The sequence below is a fragment of the Lagopus leucura genome, unplaced genomic scaffold (assembly GCF_019238085.1).
Source record: "Lagopus leucura isolate 7727_CA_CO unplaced genomic scaffold, USGS_WTPT01 Super-Scaffold_100001, whole genome shotgun sequence".
In the NCBI taxonomy this organism is placed as follows: Eukaryota; Metazoa; Chordata; class Aves; order Galliformes; family Phasianidae; genus Lagopus; species Lagopus leucura.
In genome coordinates, this window is record NW_024962262.1 from 84042110 (window position 1) to 84061979 (window position 19870).

A 19870-nucleotide genomic window follows, 5' to 3' on the forward strand; every position below is an offset into this window, starting at 1 on the left:
CTGGGGACAATATTCTTTAATATCTTCATCAATGACATCAATAGTGGGGCAGTGGGGTCGAGTGCATCCTCAGCATTTTTACTGACGATGCCAAGCTGTGGGGTGCAGTTGACACACTAGAGGAACACAATGACATCCAAAGGGACCTATGCAGGCTTGAGCAGGGGGCCCAGGTGAACCTCATGAAGTTCAACAAATCCAAGTGCAAAGTATTGTACCTGGGTCAACTCCCATTACCATTACAAACTGGGGAATAAAACAATTGAGAGCAGTCCTGTCAAAAAAGACCTGAAGGCACTGGTGAATGGCAAACTGGTCACGAGCCAGCAGTGTGCCCTCACAACCCAGAAAACCAACTGTATCCTGGGCTGCATCAAAAGAAGCATGACCAGCAGATTGAGGGAGGTGATCCTGCCCCTCTATTCTGTGCTCCTAAAGGCCTCACCTGGATTACTGCATCCAGCTGTGGAGTCTTCAGTATAAGAGGGACATGAACCTATTGGAAAGCGTCCAGAGGAAGGCCAAAAAAATGATCCATAGAATGGAACAGCCCTCCTATGAAGACAGGCTAAAGAGCCGATACTCTAGCCTGGAGAAGAGAAGGCTGTGAGATGATCTAATAGTGATCTTTCAATATCTAAAAGAAAGCTACAGGAAAGAAGGGTGTAGATTCTAGCAGAGACAGGTTGCCCAGTTATGAGGTTGATGCCCTGTCTCTGGAAACTTTCAACGCAAGGCCCTGGGCAACCTGATATATTTGTGGATGTCCCTGTTCATTGCAGGGGAATTAGACTCTAAGGATTCTATGCTATTTGTTAAAAAGCTAATTCAGTGTAAACTCTGAAAAGATGTTTCAGAAAACACATAAAAGTATTTTTTGTCTGTCAGGTTGTTCTTCATAAATTGCAAGTCAGCTAAAATGGAAAGGAAAAGTAATGGAATGCTCTAGTCACATTACTCAAGGTCTACCCTTTTCAACTTACTATCAAATCAAAATTAGTCATGACAAAGCTGCCTGCTTTAGAAAAATAAATAAAGAGTTACCAAGTGGTCAAGCCTCTATTTCAGATATTGGAAAAAAATGCTGTCTAGTTATTGGACACACTTGAATACTTCTCAGGTGATTTTATGTTTAACAATAATTCTGTGAAGTAGTATCTTTGATTCAGAAGTCACTGGGGGGGAAATTTTCCGTGCAGATCATTTGTCTGAAAATACTCAATCACACCAGACTCTAAACTTATCAGGGATATTCAGAATTTTCCCCTTCATCCCTCTCACTGTGCAAAATTAAAATAAATAAATAAAATCAATAATAAATGAAAGAAGGAAAAAAGTCTAACTCCAAAGTTAAGCCTAACTCCAAAGTTAAGCCATGCTCAGACTTTCCAAAAGAGGGAGATATAACTCCATTTGTGAATTAAGCATTTCTATTTCAATGAAGAATCTAAAAACGTGTTTAACTAGTTTACTAGAACAAATTAAAAAAGAAAATTGTTTTTTTTCCCCCCCTCCATTTCCCTGCTTCACTTAGACATGTATACTAACAAAAATGTACAGAAAATAAATACAGTATCTATTTGGATACAGTATAATTCAAGAGACAGATACAGTAGCCTACTATTACAAAAACTTCCATATAGATAGAGATACAAATAACATATGAGCATCAAAATCAAGCGAACAACAGGAGAACTATTAATAACAAAAGCACTATAACACGGAAATATGCCCAGTATATTTCAACAGGCACCAGACTACAGACACCGCTTCACTTAACCATCAACTACTCTAAAAATTCATGGGCTACTATAGGAAAATACAATAAGCTAATAGTGTCATATTTTGTGTAGCTAATAGCTATTAGGTATTTACAGACAATTAGAATATTTCATAAAAAAGAGAACACCACGTATTTACCTTGCAGGACATCATTCAAACTAGAATCTAGAATCCAGATTTTGAAAAACTCTTTCAAAAGCCAAGTCAATAAAAGTAAAACTGGAATCTCTAAAAATATAATTCAATAAATTTTTTTTTCTCACTGAGACTTAACCCGAATCACATTACCATAACAACAGTGATGACGATTAAAAAATATAAAACTTCTCTATACACTATATAAAAACATTCATATGTATTAAATAATTAAGAGGCTTGGGACAGCATGATTTGAAAAGCAATCATAGTTAGAAAGCAGATTACACACAGTAAGTGCAACTTATTAGAGCTGTTTTAAGCCACGTCAAGTAGAAAACAAGCTACTGAAGTACATAATTGGCATATTAAAGCACTATGACATACCCTCTACTCTAAAGCATTTGTGTAAAGGATAACTGATGCATAATGAACCTTGTGACTGGGTGGCTGTGGCATTGCTGGTTTTTTTTTGGTGCTTCCATTCACAGTTCTTTCAAAGCAATGAAGAAATGCTTTTAGATGAAATAGCACAGTTTCCTGTGACACATCCACAGTATTTTACAAATGACTGAGGTAGCTTCTGGCAATGGCCCTTTCACTGTCCTTCTCTCTTCTTGTTATTTTTCTCCACAGTAACAGTCTTGATCACATTTGGCCACAGCCTCTTTGGTAGATAATACGGAGAAAAATTCAAACCATCCACGCCACTCCACCATCCTGATGTGTTTTCTGCATTATGATGTCATCTTCCAGGGATAAGCTCCCCTGGAAGTCTCTCTATACATTGTTAGCTGCATTAGTTTAGCTACTTTTTGATAACCTAAAAGAGAATACCATTAATGTTTCATTATAATGCCTCAGAAAAAAGTCTACTTCTACCAATTCCTGTGTTACCTACAGAGATTCCAAGACAGGACTTGAGCATCAACCATATGGAACCGCATGGAATAGTTCCATTATAAGAGTTTATCCTCCACTTCATCCTCTGCCTACAATTTTCTCTTAACAATATTATAGAGAAATACAGCTGAGAACTAGAATTTCTAAATTACCAGTAGTCACATCATAGTTAACAGGTTAACATAGGTTAACAGCTTTAACCTATTAGTGACTCTATCCTAAAAACAAACCAAAAAAACCTCAGAACATAGTCATATGTGTAGACTTAAACTGGACCCTCAGGCTCCAAATTCTCATTTGAAGACTTCTTTTTAAGAAGCATTGAATTCTTTCCCCTAAAAAAAAAAAAAAAAAAAAATTACATTTTGCTCTAGAGCATACCCATTATCAATTGAAACAATTCATCTTTTGTATGGCTAAACTAAAAGGAAACAATTTTTTAAATGGCAAAACCTCCTACCAAGGAATTGTGCAGTCACCAAGTCACAGGAGAGCTCAGCCTGCCAAAATAACTGAACAAAAACATTCTCAAGTGCTGGGCTCAATCCGGAGAAAAAAAAAAAAAAAAAACACAACCTAAGTCTCTAAAAGGCTCTGAAGAGCAACAGTCCACTGTATCACAATGATTTATGGCTGCTACAACTTCTATGTGCCCATGAGTAGTTGCACGTTGCCTATTTGGATTTGATAAACAAAGTAAGAGACCATTTTTGTCCCACTGAGAAAACTCTTCCTGCCAGTAAATTTAATCTGTAGTTAACAGCGAATTTGACAATAACTTGCTAACAATCATGCAATGAAACAAAAGGCAGTGCCACACACTAAGGCTTTACTTCCCCATTTCGCTCCACTGAGGTACTGAATGTACCTCATTATAGAAATGATATGGACATAGATATGCTACCCCAGTCCTGTTCCCTATAGTTCAAAATGCCAGTGACACTATGTCTGCTCCTTGCTGCACACAAATGACACAGCATGATGCTTCAAGACACTCATTCCAATCACTGTTCAACTTAGCAGAGCTGAGGTTTTACTCCTCTCACTCACTTGAAGACATGAAATTTAAAGTGACATTGCACTTAGACTATGAGCAAGAATATTTTCCCCACATACAGCTGAGGTGGAAGCAGGAAATATTAGATTTGTATGTATGAGAAAGCAAGGAACACTTCTTCAGAAAACTTATGGAATTACCTCAGCTAGGGGTATCTGGGCTCCCTTTGTATGTAGACTGTTGTCTGACTACGTGTAATCCATTTACATCTTACGTTTAAAGGAAAAAGCCACTACATCCCTAACACTTCTATACCTAGCAACCTAGCTACAAATCTGTTATTTATTCACGTCTACTATTCTTTCATGTTCACATTAAAAATGCTTTCACACTTTGACTGCAGCCTACTTGAAACACATGAGACTTGAACTTGAAACCTGTCTTATACTATGCTACTGGACTTCCTGATCAGTAAGGCCAGCTGCAACATCATCTATTTCATTATTGTCAGTAATTACACTTGATGAATTTTACTGACAGTGGTTCCCTGACACTGATTAACCTACTTGCTCACCACATTTGATTCTTTTTCAAGGTTTTCATGCTCAACACAGAGCATGCACCTCTATGAGTTACTAGATAGAGTGGTAAAAAATTGTAAATATGAAGTTTTTCTTTCCAACCAATTTTCCTTTCCCCAGAATCTCATAGGTACAAAAATGTACTTTTAGGTACTTTAAATGTGGTTAGTGTGTGTTAAAGCATTGCAATGTAAAGCAGTTCCGCTTTTGCACACATTAATGTTAAAAAGCATTATATATTTCAACTAGAAAACTATCCAAAACCAGGAGAGGTGGTATTTTTGTACAGAATAAGAAATTATGACTTATTAGCCATGGTGCCAGCCTCAATTTTGTATTTTGGATATACTTTTTTCTTACTGTCATCTATCTACATGCAATTACATAAAAGCTATCTAAGAAAGCTACCCAGTGGTAGTTAATTTATATAGCCTCAAGAAGACTACACAAAACCAATGAATGCAGTCATCCCTGAAGTTTTTCAGACAATTTTCCTAATCTTTACCATACCATTGCAAAGTTACACTCTGAAGACATCCTAACACTTGCCTGCATAAGTTAAGAGGAATAAACCTAAATCAATTACATGGAGCTAAATTTCATTAAGATATGAATAAGATCTGGATGTGCACAGTGTTTTTATTTCAAGCACCTACTCAACATGTTGTCAGATAAAGCACCAGATAAATTTATAAGGTTAACAATATCATTTCAAAAAATCATAGTCAACTGTCGCTACTTGAAAGTTTAACAATTATTATTTTAGTACTATTTAATTTCTCAAGCACACAGAAGAAAAATTTTACAGTTCATCTTACACCAATGTCAAATTAGAAATTATTTTCTATCCAACATTCTGAAGCAGCAGATAGTCCACAATTGTAATTGCCAATATTTTATATTTACTATGCTTTATTATTTGTGTCAAAATGTTTTAGAATTTGATTGTTAGTCATGAATTTGGAAGGTAATTTTCTCTAGATTTGAATTTTTATTAGCTTCTATTTTCCAGTTGTTCTTCGTTTTCTGTTTTGATCTTTTGTATTCCTATGAAGAATATTAAACAAGTTCTCCAACACAGATAATAAGATTTCAATTTTTAATGGTGTTATCACCAGACCTAAGCTTCACTGGCACTATTTCAAAATCATAGACTGCTACAATAAAAACTGAATTTACAGGTACTTTCAGCAGATACAATACTCCACCAAGTTATGGAGGGAGCGTTGATCTGCCTGAGGGGAAAAAAGAAAAAGGCACTACAGAGGGACTGGATCAATGGGCTAAGGTTAACTGTATGAGTTCCAATAGGGCCAAGTGTCAGGCCCTGCATTTTGGCTACAACAACCCCAGGCAGCCCTACAGGCTTGGGGAGGAGTGGCTGGAAAGCTGCCTGATGGAAAGGAACCCTGGTGTACTGATGGGCAATAGGCTGAATATGAGCCAGCAGCATGTCCAGGTGGCCAAGGTCAATGGCATCCTGGTTTCTATCAGGAATAGTATGGTGAGCAGGACTAGGGAAGCAATCCTGCTCCTCTACTCAGCATTGGTGAGGCTCCACCTCAAGTACTGTGTTCAGTTTTGGGCACCTCAGGACAGAAAGGACATTGAGGTGCTGGAGCAGGTCCAAAGAAGGGCAACAAGGCTTGTGAAGGGCTTGGACAATATGCCCTGTGAGGAGAGACTGAAGGAACTGGGGCTGTTTAGTCTGGGGAAAAGGAGGCTGAGGGAAGACCTTACTGCTTCTCTTCAAATACCTGAAAGATGCTTATAGCAAGGGTGGTGTTGGTCTCTTCTCACTGGTGACAGGATGAGGGGAAATGGCATCAAGATGTGCCAGGGTAAGTTTAGGCTGGATATCAGAAAACACTAGTCTACAGAAAAGGTTGTTAAGTACTGAAATAGGCTCCCCAGGGAGGTGGTGGAGTCACCATCCCTGAATGTGGGATGGTTTAAAAACCATCTTGATTGTGGTGCTTAGGGACGTGATTTAGCGGAGGACTGTTAGAGTTATATGGTTAGGTTATGATTGGACTTGATCTTCAAGGTCTTTTCCAACCTGAGCAATTTGAAGATTCTATGATATACAAATAACAAGCAAAAACAATGATGTGGAACACAAATTCCTGCACGTGCATCACAACAAGACTTACTAAGGAAGCCTATCCACCTGAATTCTTCTAATAGCTTGCTTATATACTATGAAAAAGAAATTGGGAACACTGTCAATGAAAGAAAAATTGAGTCATTTCTGACAATGAAAGTAGATAACACTCACCCCCTCCTCACAAGGAGGGGGTCATCTATCCGAAAATAAAAAGCACTCATAACAAAACAGCAACTATATTTGTTCACCAAGTAACTCTTCATAAGTTCCCTCATGGACCTAGGAGGAGCTTTGGAAATACCTGGTGTTATTATCACCAAGTAACAACAACAAAAAAATACTTTGTTATTTTCAAAGAAAAAAGAAGGTGCCTAACTGCTATAAGCATCTATTCCTTCACACACACACACACACACACACACGTGTAAAAAGCATACTAAAATGCAAGGCTATTGGTTGTTGTGGTGTTTTCTTTTTTTGTGGGTTTTTTTTTTTTTTTTTTGAACTCACCTTCTCTAATGTCTTTCTTTGGTTATGAGAAGGCTGCCTGAAGAGCTGCAGTAGATGGTCTACTACTACTGAACAAGAAAATGTTTGACCTCTGTTCTTTATTTATTTTCCTATAAAAATATTTTGTGACCTGGTCTAAATTAGTGTCACCAGCCACACTGCATCCATTTCCATTCTGGTTCAGAAATTACTTATTTAAAAGAAATGACCTTGTCACAATTTCAGAACTTGGCATTCACCTGTGTAGAACTCAATACAAAAATAGTATAGAGAGAAGCTAAAGATAAGGACTTTCTGGAAGAACTGTTTTCCTCCTAGCAGATTACTCAAATCTGTATGTGAATGTCTGGAACTGACTACTTAAATATTTAAACATTAATACTGGCAAAATAAATTCTAAAAACTTATGATGCCCTTATGCTTTTTACAGTAATGCAATATAAATACACACACACACCCCAACAACAACTTTTTTTCTTGCTAGTATATTATACACAGACAACACTGCCTGTGTCTGTAAACATTACCTCTGCAATCTGCATAATTTCTATCTACATAAAATGCAATATTCTTAGCTTTTACATGAATGAAGAACTGCAAAACATTGTTCTACTACACAAATTCTAACGATCCCCAAAACCAACAAATCCATGAATGGCTAATTAAGCTGCTAATAAAAGAGCAGCAGTTCTATGAATCTGTTACTGGAGTGATAGCAGACAGAAAGATGATCCATAACATGAAGATAATGTACACTCTTACCACATGGAATATTCCAACCTCACTTCAGATTTTGTGATAGATAAGCCATCTCAGAATCACCTTACCTTAACTGAGGAATTTTTTTCACGCGTTACTTTATGATACATAAATGCACAGAAAAGAAATATTAATGATGCGTTAGATTCATAAGCACCAATAACAAAAAATAATCATGAAATATTATCAGAAAAGTTACATAAGATGTTTGAATGCATATTGTGTGGGTGAAATTATCAGTATAACTACATGTACTTGTATTTTAAGTGCAAAGATATCAAAATTTGATTCACATCAGGATGTATGCATTCAAAAGCTAAACAGACTCAGGGGCAGACAGAACAACAACAGTTTACCTTCACGGACCTCTTTGGTAATTAAACATTTTGAGTGTCAGTCATAACTGCATGTCCTTGTTTAGAGCAAACTGCACAAAAGCACAATTAAAGACAAGGGGGAGGAGCGAAAAAAAAAAAAAAGAAAGAAATCAAACCCACATTCTGTTCTGCCAGCCTCTTCAGAAGGCTCAGAGCAACTACAGAACTACAACGAATAACATGACTGATATTAACAGTCATCCTGGGTAACCCAAAATTCTATATATTAAACCAATTATGAGCAGTATTGTCTTTGCCTTACAGATGGCAAATGGAAAGAGAGTAAGTACTGTACAGATCTGCTGTTTAAAAGTAGGAAATATGACCATGATTATACAAAGACACAACTCAATTTTGCCAAGCATTCTTAGGAATACACATTATTTGCTAATAGTTATCAACACTTCTCATCATTCTCACCTTTTATCTCTATACTGAGCATAGAACATTCTATAGTAGCTGAGCACACTAATTTTGAAAATGCAACATAAATAAAAGGCAGTATAGCAGCAATTAGAGAACAACCTATTTATCTCTAAATTATAGAAAATATCAGTAACCATTCTCTAGTGTCGTAAATTATTGTTTAATCACCACATTTTTGTTGCAGAGAAAAGTTTTCTCCCCTGCTCTGCAAAATAAAATCAGCTTTCTCACACCTCTGAATGCCTAATCCTAAATTTCAATTCATTCATATTTACTACTGAGACAATTTTCTAAACCATAATAAACACAGCATTAAGTACATATATTGAGCAAACATTTCCAGTACGTATTCTTTGCTTTGGCAGATTCCATTTCATTAAGATCAGATTTTTAATGGATTTTTTTTTATGTGCTAATTTTGTTGATGGGAGCCCTGAGACTGTAGTATATGTATTATACAAACACTCCCAGTTGATTAGTTTTCTTATATATGATTTCATATATTTCTTTCCTTAATTACTCATTGCTGACCCCTGTTATCATTTGACATCTTTAGAACACAAGCTCAAATTGCAACAGCCAAATTTTCAGAAGTATATCACAGTGAGGGAAATCAGTATTCATGTATAAATAACCACATCCAGTGATAGATATTGCTGTGTATATAATGACACGAGGCATAAAAATTGTGGTATTTGACAGCTCAAAGAAACATTCAGTTAATTTCTGAAAGTCAGGACTTCATGCTCATGAAATACAACTGGTGATAAGCTTTCCATCATTCTGTATTTAGCTCAAATTCCTTAAGCTATGTCTACGGATCAATATTCTTAATTACTAAGTGTTAAGAGTTAAGTTTTAAAAGGCTAGATATACTACATACAAACAGAACACTTGAAAAGTTATAGTTAAAAGCATAGCACTTCCCACCAGGGTGCTAAGATTTGAATAGAATACTAAGTAGTTGCACAAAATATAGACAAAGAAAACTAGACATTACTCTTTCACCATTTAGGGTCACTTGCACAAGAAGATAAATTGATTTTGTTTCTTGTAAGTACCACAAGATATTTAGGAGAAAATAAACAGGACAAAATGAGTAAGAAATGTCACAAGAATTGAAAAGAAAAAGGTTTGAACTAGGACCTTTAGCTTTGATCCATGGGGCACAGGAGAAAAACCATCTTGTCCAGGTGGAATGAACAACTCCCATTTCCCATAATCCATTTTCTTATATGGATGAGAAAATGGATTCCAGCCATCTGTAAAAGGAACATAGAATTAAGTGTATTTATCTTAAAATATGCCCTATTAAAATTCAAAGTCATAACAGTATTTTCAATCTTTTTCAGAATACATTTGATTTTCAGCAATGTATAAACAAATACTTTTATATCAGCTACTACTGCACACTTCCTTTAGAAGAGGTTCAATATGATGGTGTCACTGGGAAACCATACTCCAATTCTACTTCGACAATTTCTGATTACAGAAAAGGGAAAAAAATATTCTTGGACAAAATAAAAGCCATCTCCATAAACCATATACCTAAACCAACTCTGGATATGGATACGCATACTTATAGTTGCTTCTGTTTTGACTAACTGATGTCCATAATAACACAAAGTATATAAATGAGGAGAATGAGGAAGGAAGCAGCTGACAAACCTGGTAGCAATAACCACAAAACCACTTAAAACTAAATGCTTTGTAACAGCTAAGAATGTTAGCCTGAAATGCCACGGTTATAATTAATTAAATCCTGAAGAGGGTTCCCTTTTCATTAAAAGAAACACAAAAACAAAACACATTTACTGAACCAAGCTTAGATTATATAATTCAAGATTCTTCATATTGTTTTGAGTCACTGAATTCTGGAGAGGTGTGAGGTTAGTCATGATGACATGCTTAACTGAATAAATGCCTGCCAAGAAAATTGTGTGCATTTCTATAGATGTTCAAGGTTAGTTCTTATGAATGCAACCAAATATACAGCTTCTGAACTGACTAGCAAAAGGCAATGTAACTATTTCTGAACTAGAAGAAAGTGCTAAGCCAAGTTTCAAAATGACTTGTTATTTTTGCCTTGAAACTTGTCCACCTCACATAGCTCACAGTAACAGCAAATCTCATGTTAACAAGAAACCAGTCAAAACAGAAAACTGAACTGCACCACAATTTCCTTCTTGATGATCTATTTCTATATTTCCTACAGTAAAATGACAGGTGGTTTTCACCTCAAGTACAGAAGCATAAGCAGTCTTCTGCAAGCTCCTATGTATATTAATTATATATAAGACTAAGTATATACACTAACAGCTGATAAATACTTCTATTAAACATATTAGCAGTTGAAAGTAATTAGAGAAAAACTAGACATGACAGCAAAACTTACTGCCTTGCTCCATGGGCAGCAGCTATTTACACTACTTTGAAACTACTAGCCTACTTGTCTACAGGTTTTGATTGCTTATTTTTGTTAGGTTTTCCATTGTTTTTTGTTCGGTTTGTGGTGTTTTTTTTTTTTTTTGTTTGCTTGTTTTTCTTCTTAGTGTGCAGTAGTAGATGCTGAAGAATAAGTTACTTGAATACTTATTAAAAAAAAAATAGAGTAACACTTGATATCTAACATGATTCAACATTTCACTGGACATAGCTCTGAAAATACAAGGATTAACCGAAATTCATGTTTTTCATTCTCCAGTTTGAATACAGATTTGTGCGCCATTCTGCCTTTTTCCAGGAGGTATAACACTAGAAGTTAGTCCATAAGGAGGATCTCAGTCCCTACAAATGTCAAGGAAGGAGATTAAAAAAACCCAAAAAACTCACATATTCATACTTTGAGCTAAAAGTTCTTAATATCAAAGTTCTTATTGTCTGCACTATCAATTTTTTACTTGTTTTCTGTCCTTGAATATAATTAACTTAAAAGGTTAAGTAGTGGGAATTAGTACTTGTGGTGTTTCGTTTTTTGTTTTTGTTTTTTTTCTTTCATTTGTTTTTTCTTGTCTTTCAACCAAACACCTAAGAGATCCACAGATAATACTTAAGGAAGTAAGCTATTATGAGAAAACACCATTATCCATTTATCCACAGCAAAACTAAAATCAAGTCATGAATTGCCTTGTTTTTAAATCACATATCATTAAATTTCAGTTTAAAACTGAAGAGCTGCTATTTTAAGTTTGGTTTGCTTCCTTGTAACAATTCAACCCATTCTCCCTCCAGTAGTTCAATTACTCTTTCCTCTTTATGAACCTGAGCTTTTTTTTTAAAAAAAAAAAATAATCTTATTAACAGAAAACCTGATATTCAATTTAAATACAATATGATCATAAATTTAGTTTGAAACTTTAACCTGTTTGAAAACTTGAAGAAAGGTTAAAGGGATTCAGTTTTAATTAAATGCACCTATAGCAACCTGACTCTAAATCTTAGGGTTTTGCAACCCAATTTCTCATCAGAATATTATTAAAGCCAAATCATCTGAATTGAATGACAATCTCCCATTCCTCTAGGCTTTTTGAGTACATTATCTTCCCTTTGGGAATGAATACTTTACTACGACTGATGATGAATATGATATATAGGACAAATGCATTTTTTTCCACATTAAAGTGAACTTTTTTAATCTTTTGACTTCTTACTGCCACATTTCATTAACAGATACAACTATTTTAAGTTCTCATTCCTAAAATTCTGCTTCATATGATGTACTACATGAAATATTTTTTAAATGAAATAGGTTTGTTCTTGTGAGCTTATTGTTGTTGCTTTGTTTTTTAACTGTCTTCCCAGTACCAATACATGTACTTCCCTGCAAACTCTACTCCAAGACAGTTTACAATTTATACCCTCGTTTTAAAATCTTAGGTATTAATTTCATTGTCTGTTTTCAAAACAGCTAATCTTAGATTACATTGTTTAATTTAGCCCATTACAAAGAAGAGGCCTAAGATGTAGCTGATGGTGCCAGATTGCAAGCAGGAAAGAGAAAAGGAGAATCGTGTGTGTTTATAAATGTAAAGTTTAGCTTTTAAAATTCCCTCATGCAGCTGCCTTACAGTCACTATTAACAGCTAGCACCACTGTAATCTAGCAGGAGGTGAACTATAGCCATGAGTTGTTACTGAGTTTTGGAATCAAAAGATGTATCTGATTTTTGTATTAAAATTCACATGATGTATCAACCTATTTTATCAACATCTATTCAAATTTAAAGACAGGCACTGTTTGAAGGAAAGCTACCCTGTCATTTGTTAGGTCAAATTGTATCAAATGGGACCACAGCTGAAAGTGCTGTTACACAAACCTTTCTGTTCATCTTCTGCATTAAAGATTTCCTAAAAGTAATCACTGTCTACATGCTCAGATTATAAGAGTAAATAGCAGACACAGACCCTTTAATCAAGTTCTTAAACTAAAAAAAAAAAAAAGTGACAATTAAAATAGACACAGTTTAGGCCTGATATCTGGGAACTATGAAATACTGAAAAAAAAATCTCAACATATCTAAAAAGTACTGTGAGGGTAATCTACTTAAATTTCTTTCTAACAGTGCACATTTTAGTACAAAGGCTTAACTGCTCTACCACCAGATACTACAGTTAACAGTGTAGGTAAAGAGTCTTACCATTTTAAAGTTATATAGGCATACAAAAAAAAAATTAGAGAGTTGAACTAGTATTGCAGGATTTAAGAGCAAAAATGCACCTGACTTGCATTTAAGAGTTTGCATAACATGACCTAAGCGTGGCTAGCCTTCTGACAAACAAGCAAATTTATGATTTTGTCTCAAGCTCTACGTAAGTAAATCAATGTCTTCCCAGTTCTCAAACTAAGCAATACAGTTCCTCCACTGTGATCCTGCCACCTTCCTGTTCTGCCAACACCATCCCTTCTTTTCCCAGAAGAGAATAGTACTTTTTCATGAGCACGTTCAATTAGGATTTGATATTACCATTTTGAAGCAGTACTTGTTTCTACACTCTCATGATTAGTTAGAATCACAAAAAGCCTTGGTTCTTGGGTAACACTGCTGTTAGATTAGTAGAGAAGATAAATCAGGTTATTTCACCTGTTATTTTCTCCCTCCCTTCACACAATACTACAAAAGCCTAACTGTATATCTTCAGAAAGGTTATCAAGTAGTTTAGGTATATTCAGCTAATGCTGCACTGTGATCAGGCTAGAGTCTTTAGAGAAGTCATTTTATGGATATAAAAATAGAAATACATAATTCTGATACATAATACTGAATTCAATGGAAACACATTATTAGGTTATTCTAATACAGAAGATTAAGTTACTAAATGCCACTACACTAGCAACACATCATATGTATTTTTGCTATGAGAATTGAATGTTTGCCACAGCACTGTTTTTAAGTGAAAAGGATATTGATCTAAAACACAGTGTAAGGGAGAGGAAATGTTCCTGAAATACTTACTGAAATCACCTGTGAGAAACACTGCTTCTGCACCTGGTGCCCACTCTTTGCAATATACACCACCATCCACAAATTGGTTAACTCCAAAAGATTTGTAACTTTTTGAAAATTTATTAAGACCTCCTTCATTGTCATCAATGCCCTTCAAACGTTTGTAGAACAGAGCATACCTTTAAAAAAAAAAAAAAAAAGAATAACTGAGACATTTCTCTTTACAGAAATAGAAAATAAATTATCAAACCACAACTTTTTATAGTTGCAATCCAGAAAAAAGTTGCAGTTTCCACTTCTGTTTTCTCCACTTCACATGAAGTCCTTGCACTTTAAGTCTAAGACTCTAAGGAGCCTACAGTTCCTGATTGGCAGTTCAAAAATCCTGGTGTTGCAACACAACAGGAGAAATTCATACTCTGAACAGCTTAATACTTTTTCATCTATCTTATTAATACTGAGCAAGGACATCATAGGGAGAATTCCATAGGCCTGGTACATCTATCATAACCAATTTTAATAGACAAACTCTGAATACTGAAGAATCTGCAATACAGCAAATAGCAAGCATGGAGGAAATAGTCTGGCACTGCTTAAACAATTTATCTAGAAAGATTATCAGCAAAACTACGTAGTCCTCTGCCACTGCAACTAGTTGGTGAGAAGTATATACATTTACTTACGGTCAAACTTTAGAGGACGATACAAAATAATTACTTCCATACTTACCCCTATTAGGGCTAGAAATGCAATAAGCCTCTAATGTAAAGTTTGATATTAACAGCTTGGAGTTCTCCTGTCAGACACTCCCAGCAATTCAGAGACACACTATAGCCAGATACTACACAAAGAAGAGGGTTAGATTTGCTTCCCCAAGTGTGAGCTACTATGTGAAGAGGCATGGCTAAAGAACTTCAATTGAGAATTTTATTAATGCTATCTGCAAGGTTATTTTATTTGCAATTTAGAAATGTACCAGTGTTCTTCATAAATGGAAAGGAGGCTTCTGAAATGTATAAAAACTGGAAAGAACTGAAGCAAAACCAACTTGTCTGCCTCATTACACTTACAGTATTTTGAAAAAGGAAAAATAAACATAAAAAAAGCTAACAATATTACAATATTATGCTTCGTTGGTTTAGAAGAAAAAAAGAAAAGAGTTACTCTGCCTGTAACATTAGGTCTGGTGCACTACTCTCAGATTTGTTTTAAAGTTTTGTTTCAGAATTGGTCTTCATTAGTTCAAAGTAAGGGATCAAAGTGTCAATTTACTGGTTAAACAGAATAACATATTAATTTTGAGTACTATGACCACTTTCAAGGTTAATCTCCCAGCAGGTTTGTATTACAATGTTCACATTTAAAAACAGCAAATTTAAAAAAATGCTTCAGGATTCACTACAGAATACAGATGGTTGCCCATCTACCTGCACCATTCCTTTAAATTTACTCATGAATCTAATCCTCAGAAACACATTGCAAACAACTACTCTGGTAATCAATTTCATTTACACTGTGTATAAGTGTATAACCTATATATACACATCCAGTCAATGGAATTTTAATCAATTGCAATCAGAAATATTTATATCAATAAATAAAATGAAAGTTAAATACAGAAACAGAACAAGCAATTAAAACAGGCTCAGAAGCTCACCATATAGCATTTGGTAACAGAAACATTGTTCCCTACTGAAAGGTTCTATTTGAACAGTAAATGTATTCTAATTTGCTCAGTTTGGGGAAGGAATATAGTTCTTTGTTTTATTTAAAGCTACTCTTTAAATATAGTCATTATACAAGAGCAAAGTGCTTGTGACAGAGAAAGTTCATTCAGACAACTGCTGTGCCATCATTATAGATATTATGAAAATTGGAACAACTAGTGCCCTCTGTGTTTGTTTTACACGATATTCCAGAAAGCATGCAGTTTTAATTCTGTCAGTGACCTCCTGAAGCGATCAAATATAGGACTATGGGTTGTTTGAAGTTCATGAAAAAGCCACAGGCTTCCAAAATGGATCAATTACTTGTGCTGTGAACTATTCTGAAAAACTCATCTCAGGAGACAAAATACATCTGGCCACAAAACAAAGTTACCTTCCCTTGAAGATCCTGTAAATCAGAACAGAAGTGTATTTCTCTATCTGCTATAAAGGAGAGGATTCATTTAAGAGCGTTCTTGTAATCCAGGTGTAGCAACCTTAAGGTTTTGCTTTCACAGAATCTTCTTTCATTTCTACATCACTGAAACATTTTCATCTTTCAGACTGAAAGCCCAGAATTACACAAAGAAAATGACAGGAAAATCTTTTTGTTTGAACCATTCCAAAGGCTGATATGTTCATTCATGGCACACAAGCATTAAAAAGAGGTGGATATCTGTCTGATCACCACATTTAGCAATCTCCTCTGAATATTACATGTTACCACTGGCAAACATGCACACAAATTTATATGACATATGTAGCTATACAGACTACAACCAGACTGCTAACAGGGAACAATCTGAAGGTGAGAGAATCTTGCAAAATTCCAGACATGTGACAGGAATTGCCAGCAGCATTCAAAGATAGAAGCCAGGATTAGAAGCCAAGTTCTGCATTCCACCTCTTAAACCTTTATGCCTTCACGAGCAACTGCAAAGTCTCATCAGATTTTTCTACTTCCTTATATTGAAGTTGACACTGAAGAGGTATACTTAAGTATGATTTCAACTTTGTGATACTTCGAAAAGTACAACTGTTACCTTTGTGACAAAAATTAAAGAGAAAAGAAAAAAAAAGTTACAAGAAGATCCACATATTTTCCAGGGCTCTGGTCACAGGTAAGTGGAAGATGTATGCTAGCTCCTTTACTACAGGATCAGGGATGACAAACACGCCAAGTACAGCTGACCAGGACTGCTGTGGTGCATTTCTTGCTCCAGGAATTCTTATGAAAAAGCAAGCTCATGTACTACGATGGGATCATAGGACCACACCAAAGGATTTTTCAATTCAAATCCCACGTCCTTTCAACTCATCTCCATTAAGAGGCCAATGAGTTTTAAGCTAAAAATATCAAAAATTCAGTGTTTTTCTCCAGACTTAGTGGAAACAGATTCAGACTGGGCATTACTACACATACAACCAACATGAAATACATTTGGTAACAGACTAGCACTTTCACACCAGCACTCTTTCTTTTCTCCTCTGGTATTTCACAGGGAAGTATGGGTAACCATAAACATAACTTAGAACAGTGTCACAAAAATCTGTTGCTGTTATATTCATGATTCGTAAAACTCTGTTGCTTTGATTCCTATGCTTTATATGCAGCCCTGTTTGAAACCATACAATGGGAATGTAAGAATTGGCACAGATTTTAAAACCTGAAAATATGATATTGCACAGTGACTATCCAGAAAGTAGGTGCCTTGCCAGTAACACAGTTTCAAAGAGAATAAAGATGAATGAAAATTTTAAAGATGGTATTAACTCAGGCCATTTTAAAGAGTTCTATTTCATGCAAGCAGCTATCATTTCAAAAGACTCAAATGTTTTGCCTTTCAACTACTTACGTAGTGGAAGTATGTAGATGTTAAAACACAGCTTCTCAAAGCCTATCAGTTCAATGCAAAGCTAGACAACTCTTCCTCAAAGAAATAAATGTACTAGTTATTTCGTAACTGTGATACCTCAATTCCTATCATCACTGACTTAAGTCAACTAGCTAATCCCATTAAAAATGAGAAAAAGACATTTAAAATACTAATTTCTTTATGGCAAAATAAATAAATAAAATTTAAGTTTCCTCCTTCCCAAACTAAACTGTCTCAGTGAAATATCACTTTTGGCAGAATACTGAAGTTTGACGGCAAGTCATAATAATGAATTACATCTCCACATAAAGCCCTCAGACCTCTAATTTTTAAAACAATTGGAGGTTTCTACTCCCCTCTAGCCACTTTGTATTATAAAATTTTAAATCTTTGTATTTACACTGAATTTCTTAGGTCTCATAGGAATCTAAATAGAAACTAATATAACCAAAGAGGTCTTGGCAGCATACATAATATCCTCATTTAATCACCATGGTGCTGCACTCTAATATGGCTGCATAATTTCAGAACATTTTTATGCCCACTCTTGCACCTTTTTAGGAAGTCATAATTATTGCAGTTTATAGAGCAGTCAATCAGCCTATTTTAAGACCTGTGGTGTCAACACTTACATTAATCACTTTCATCCCTCTTCTGCTTATGATGTTCACATTTCAGTAGCTGTTCATTTCTGGATTTTTTTTTGTCCACATTAGTTTTTGTGCCATAATTTATTTCCACAATATTGGCCCAATATTAATGCAAATTTATTCAAAACATGAAAGTAAATAGGAGAGGCTTTGATGATGATATCTGGCATCCATATGGATAGCCCAATTCTGCAGACACCAAAGGGGAAAGGATATGAAAGAAAACACGCAGTAAGTTGTTCTCTGTAACCAAATCCTCTCATTTTTCAACAAAAAAAAAAAAAAAAAAAAAAAAACACTTGCAGGAATGTCAGTGTTAAAAATAAAGGTAGAGCCAAAAGGAAAGAAAAAACTCTCAAATACTTCAGTCTGTTATATTTCTTTTCCTTTCTTCTAATGTAGGTATTGCGTCAACAGTTTACAGGCTGGTTTGGCCTGGTTCTGTGACTAGCAGGGCAGAGGAATCTGCAGATCTGCACCTCTAGAAAGGGGAAACAGGGGATCCTGAATAATTAAAACCAGCAGCAACAATCTGAGGAGAAACAGACTAATTTACTAAAAATGGTATCAGAATGCAAGATAATACACTATAATACAATATAATTAAAACTGAAACTAATATCAAATACAATTAGAGAGAGTATCTGAAAGCTATAGGCCTTACACTAATGCTGAGGCAATGCGTGCAGCTGAGATGAGCAGCAGTGAGGAGAGGCCTGACAATTGAAAAAAGAAATGTCAGATGACCTACCAAAGACTTATATCTGCTCCCCCGAGCAGAAGTGATAGCAGCACAGCTAACAGTCTTCTGTAGTTCTTCTCTTCTGGGACACATACCTGGACCTGGAGCATTAACACTAACTCCCAGTGCACTACATGACGCTATGATGTGGAATACCGATAACCAAAAAAATCATAAAACCATTACATATTGGAAGAACTGAAAGATAGAAAAAAACAAGGAGAATTGTTTGGTTAATAATTTTTTTTTTTTCCTCTCCTTTAAAAAAATAAAAAATCATTACCAAAAAAAAAAAAAAAAAAAAAAAAAAAAAAGAAAACAGAACCAGTTTGTTTTGATGTTTTGAGACGCCATTTATTCATTTATCCTGTTCATAAACTTATTCCTGAAACCTCTGTGAGGAATGCTAGGTCTTATTTCAAAGTTTCCAACAAACAGGAAAGTCCAAACTGTCACTGTACCACACTTTCACCAACATTATACCATTTACAGATCACCCCTCTATAGGATGATTAAAACTCATCATTCTTAAAGGCTTATTTAAATGAAGACACTTCAAAAATTGGCAAACGAGGAATTGAAGTTTATTTTAGCTCAAATAGATTACTACAGTGAGAACAACAGAAAGGATTAATATCTGGTTTTGACTGATATATCAAAAAAGGCTTAGGAGCTACAGTTCCCTTCTGTTATCACAGACAGCCCATCTTTAAGATATTGATGTCCAAAATTTTTCAATGCTGTCATCTACTAGCAGTGACAGGTATCATTTAAAGCGCCTACACTGAATATTTATACAGCAACAGCTTCTTAAAATAAAAAAATAAAACATCCTGATAGCCATGTAAGAAGAGGAACTCTGTATCTGAAGATGT

General features: G+C 35.1%; 1 protein-coding gene across 3 annotated transcripts in view; it reads right to left on the reverse strand.

Moving 5' to 3' along the window:
• GBE1 (1,4-alpha-glucan branching enzyme 1) overlaps window positions 1–19870 on the reverse strand; it is a 146575-nt gene that overhangs the window by 98106 nt on the left and 28599 nt on the right. For all 3 annotated transcript variants that reach the window (XM_042868507.1, XM_042868506.1, XM_042868505.1), the window contains exons 2-3: window positions 14030–14199; window positions 9724–9839 (exon numbers count right to left, since the gene is read on the reverse strand). In XM_042868507.1, coding sequence (XP_042724441.1) covers window positions 9724–9839; window positions 14030–14199 — 286 coding nt within the window. The remainder of the gene's footprint in view (window positions 1–9723; window positions 9840–14029; window positions 14200–19870) is intronic.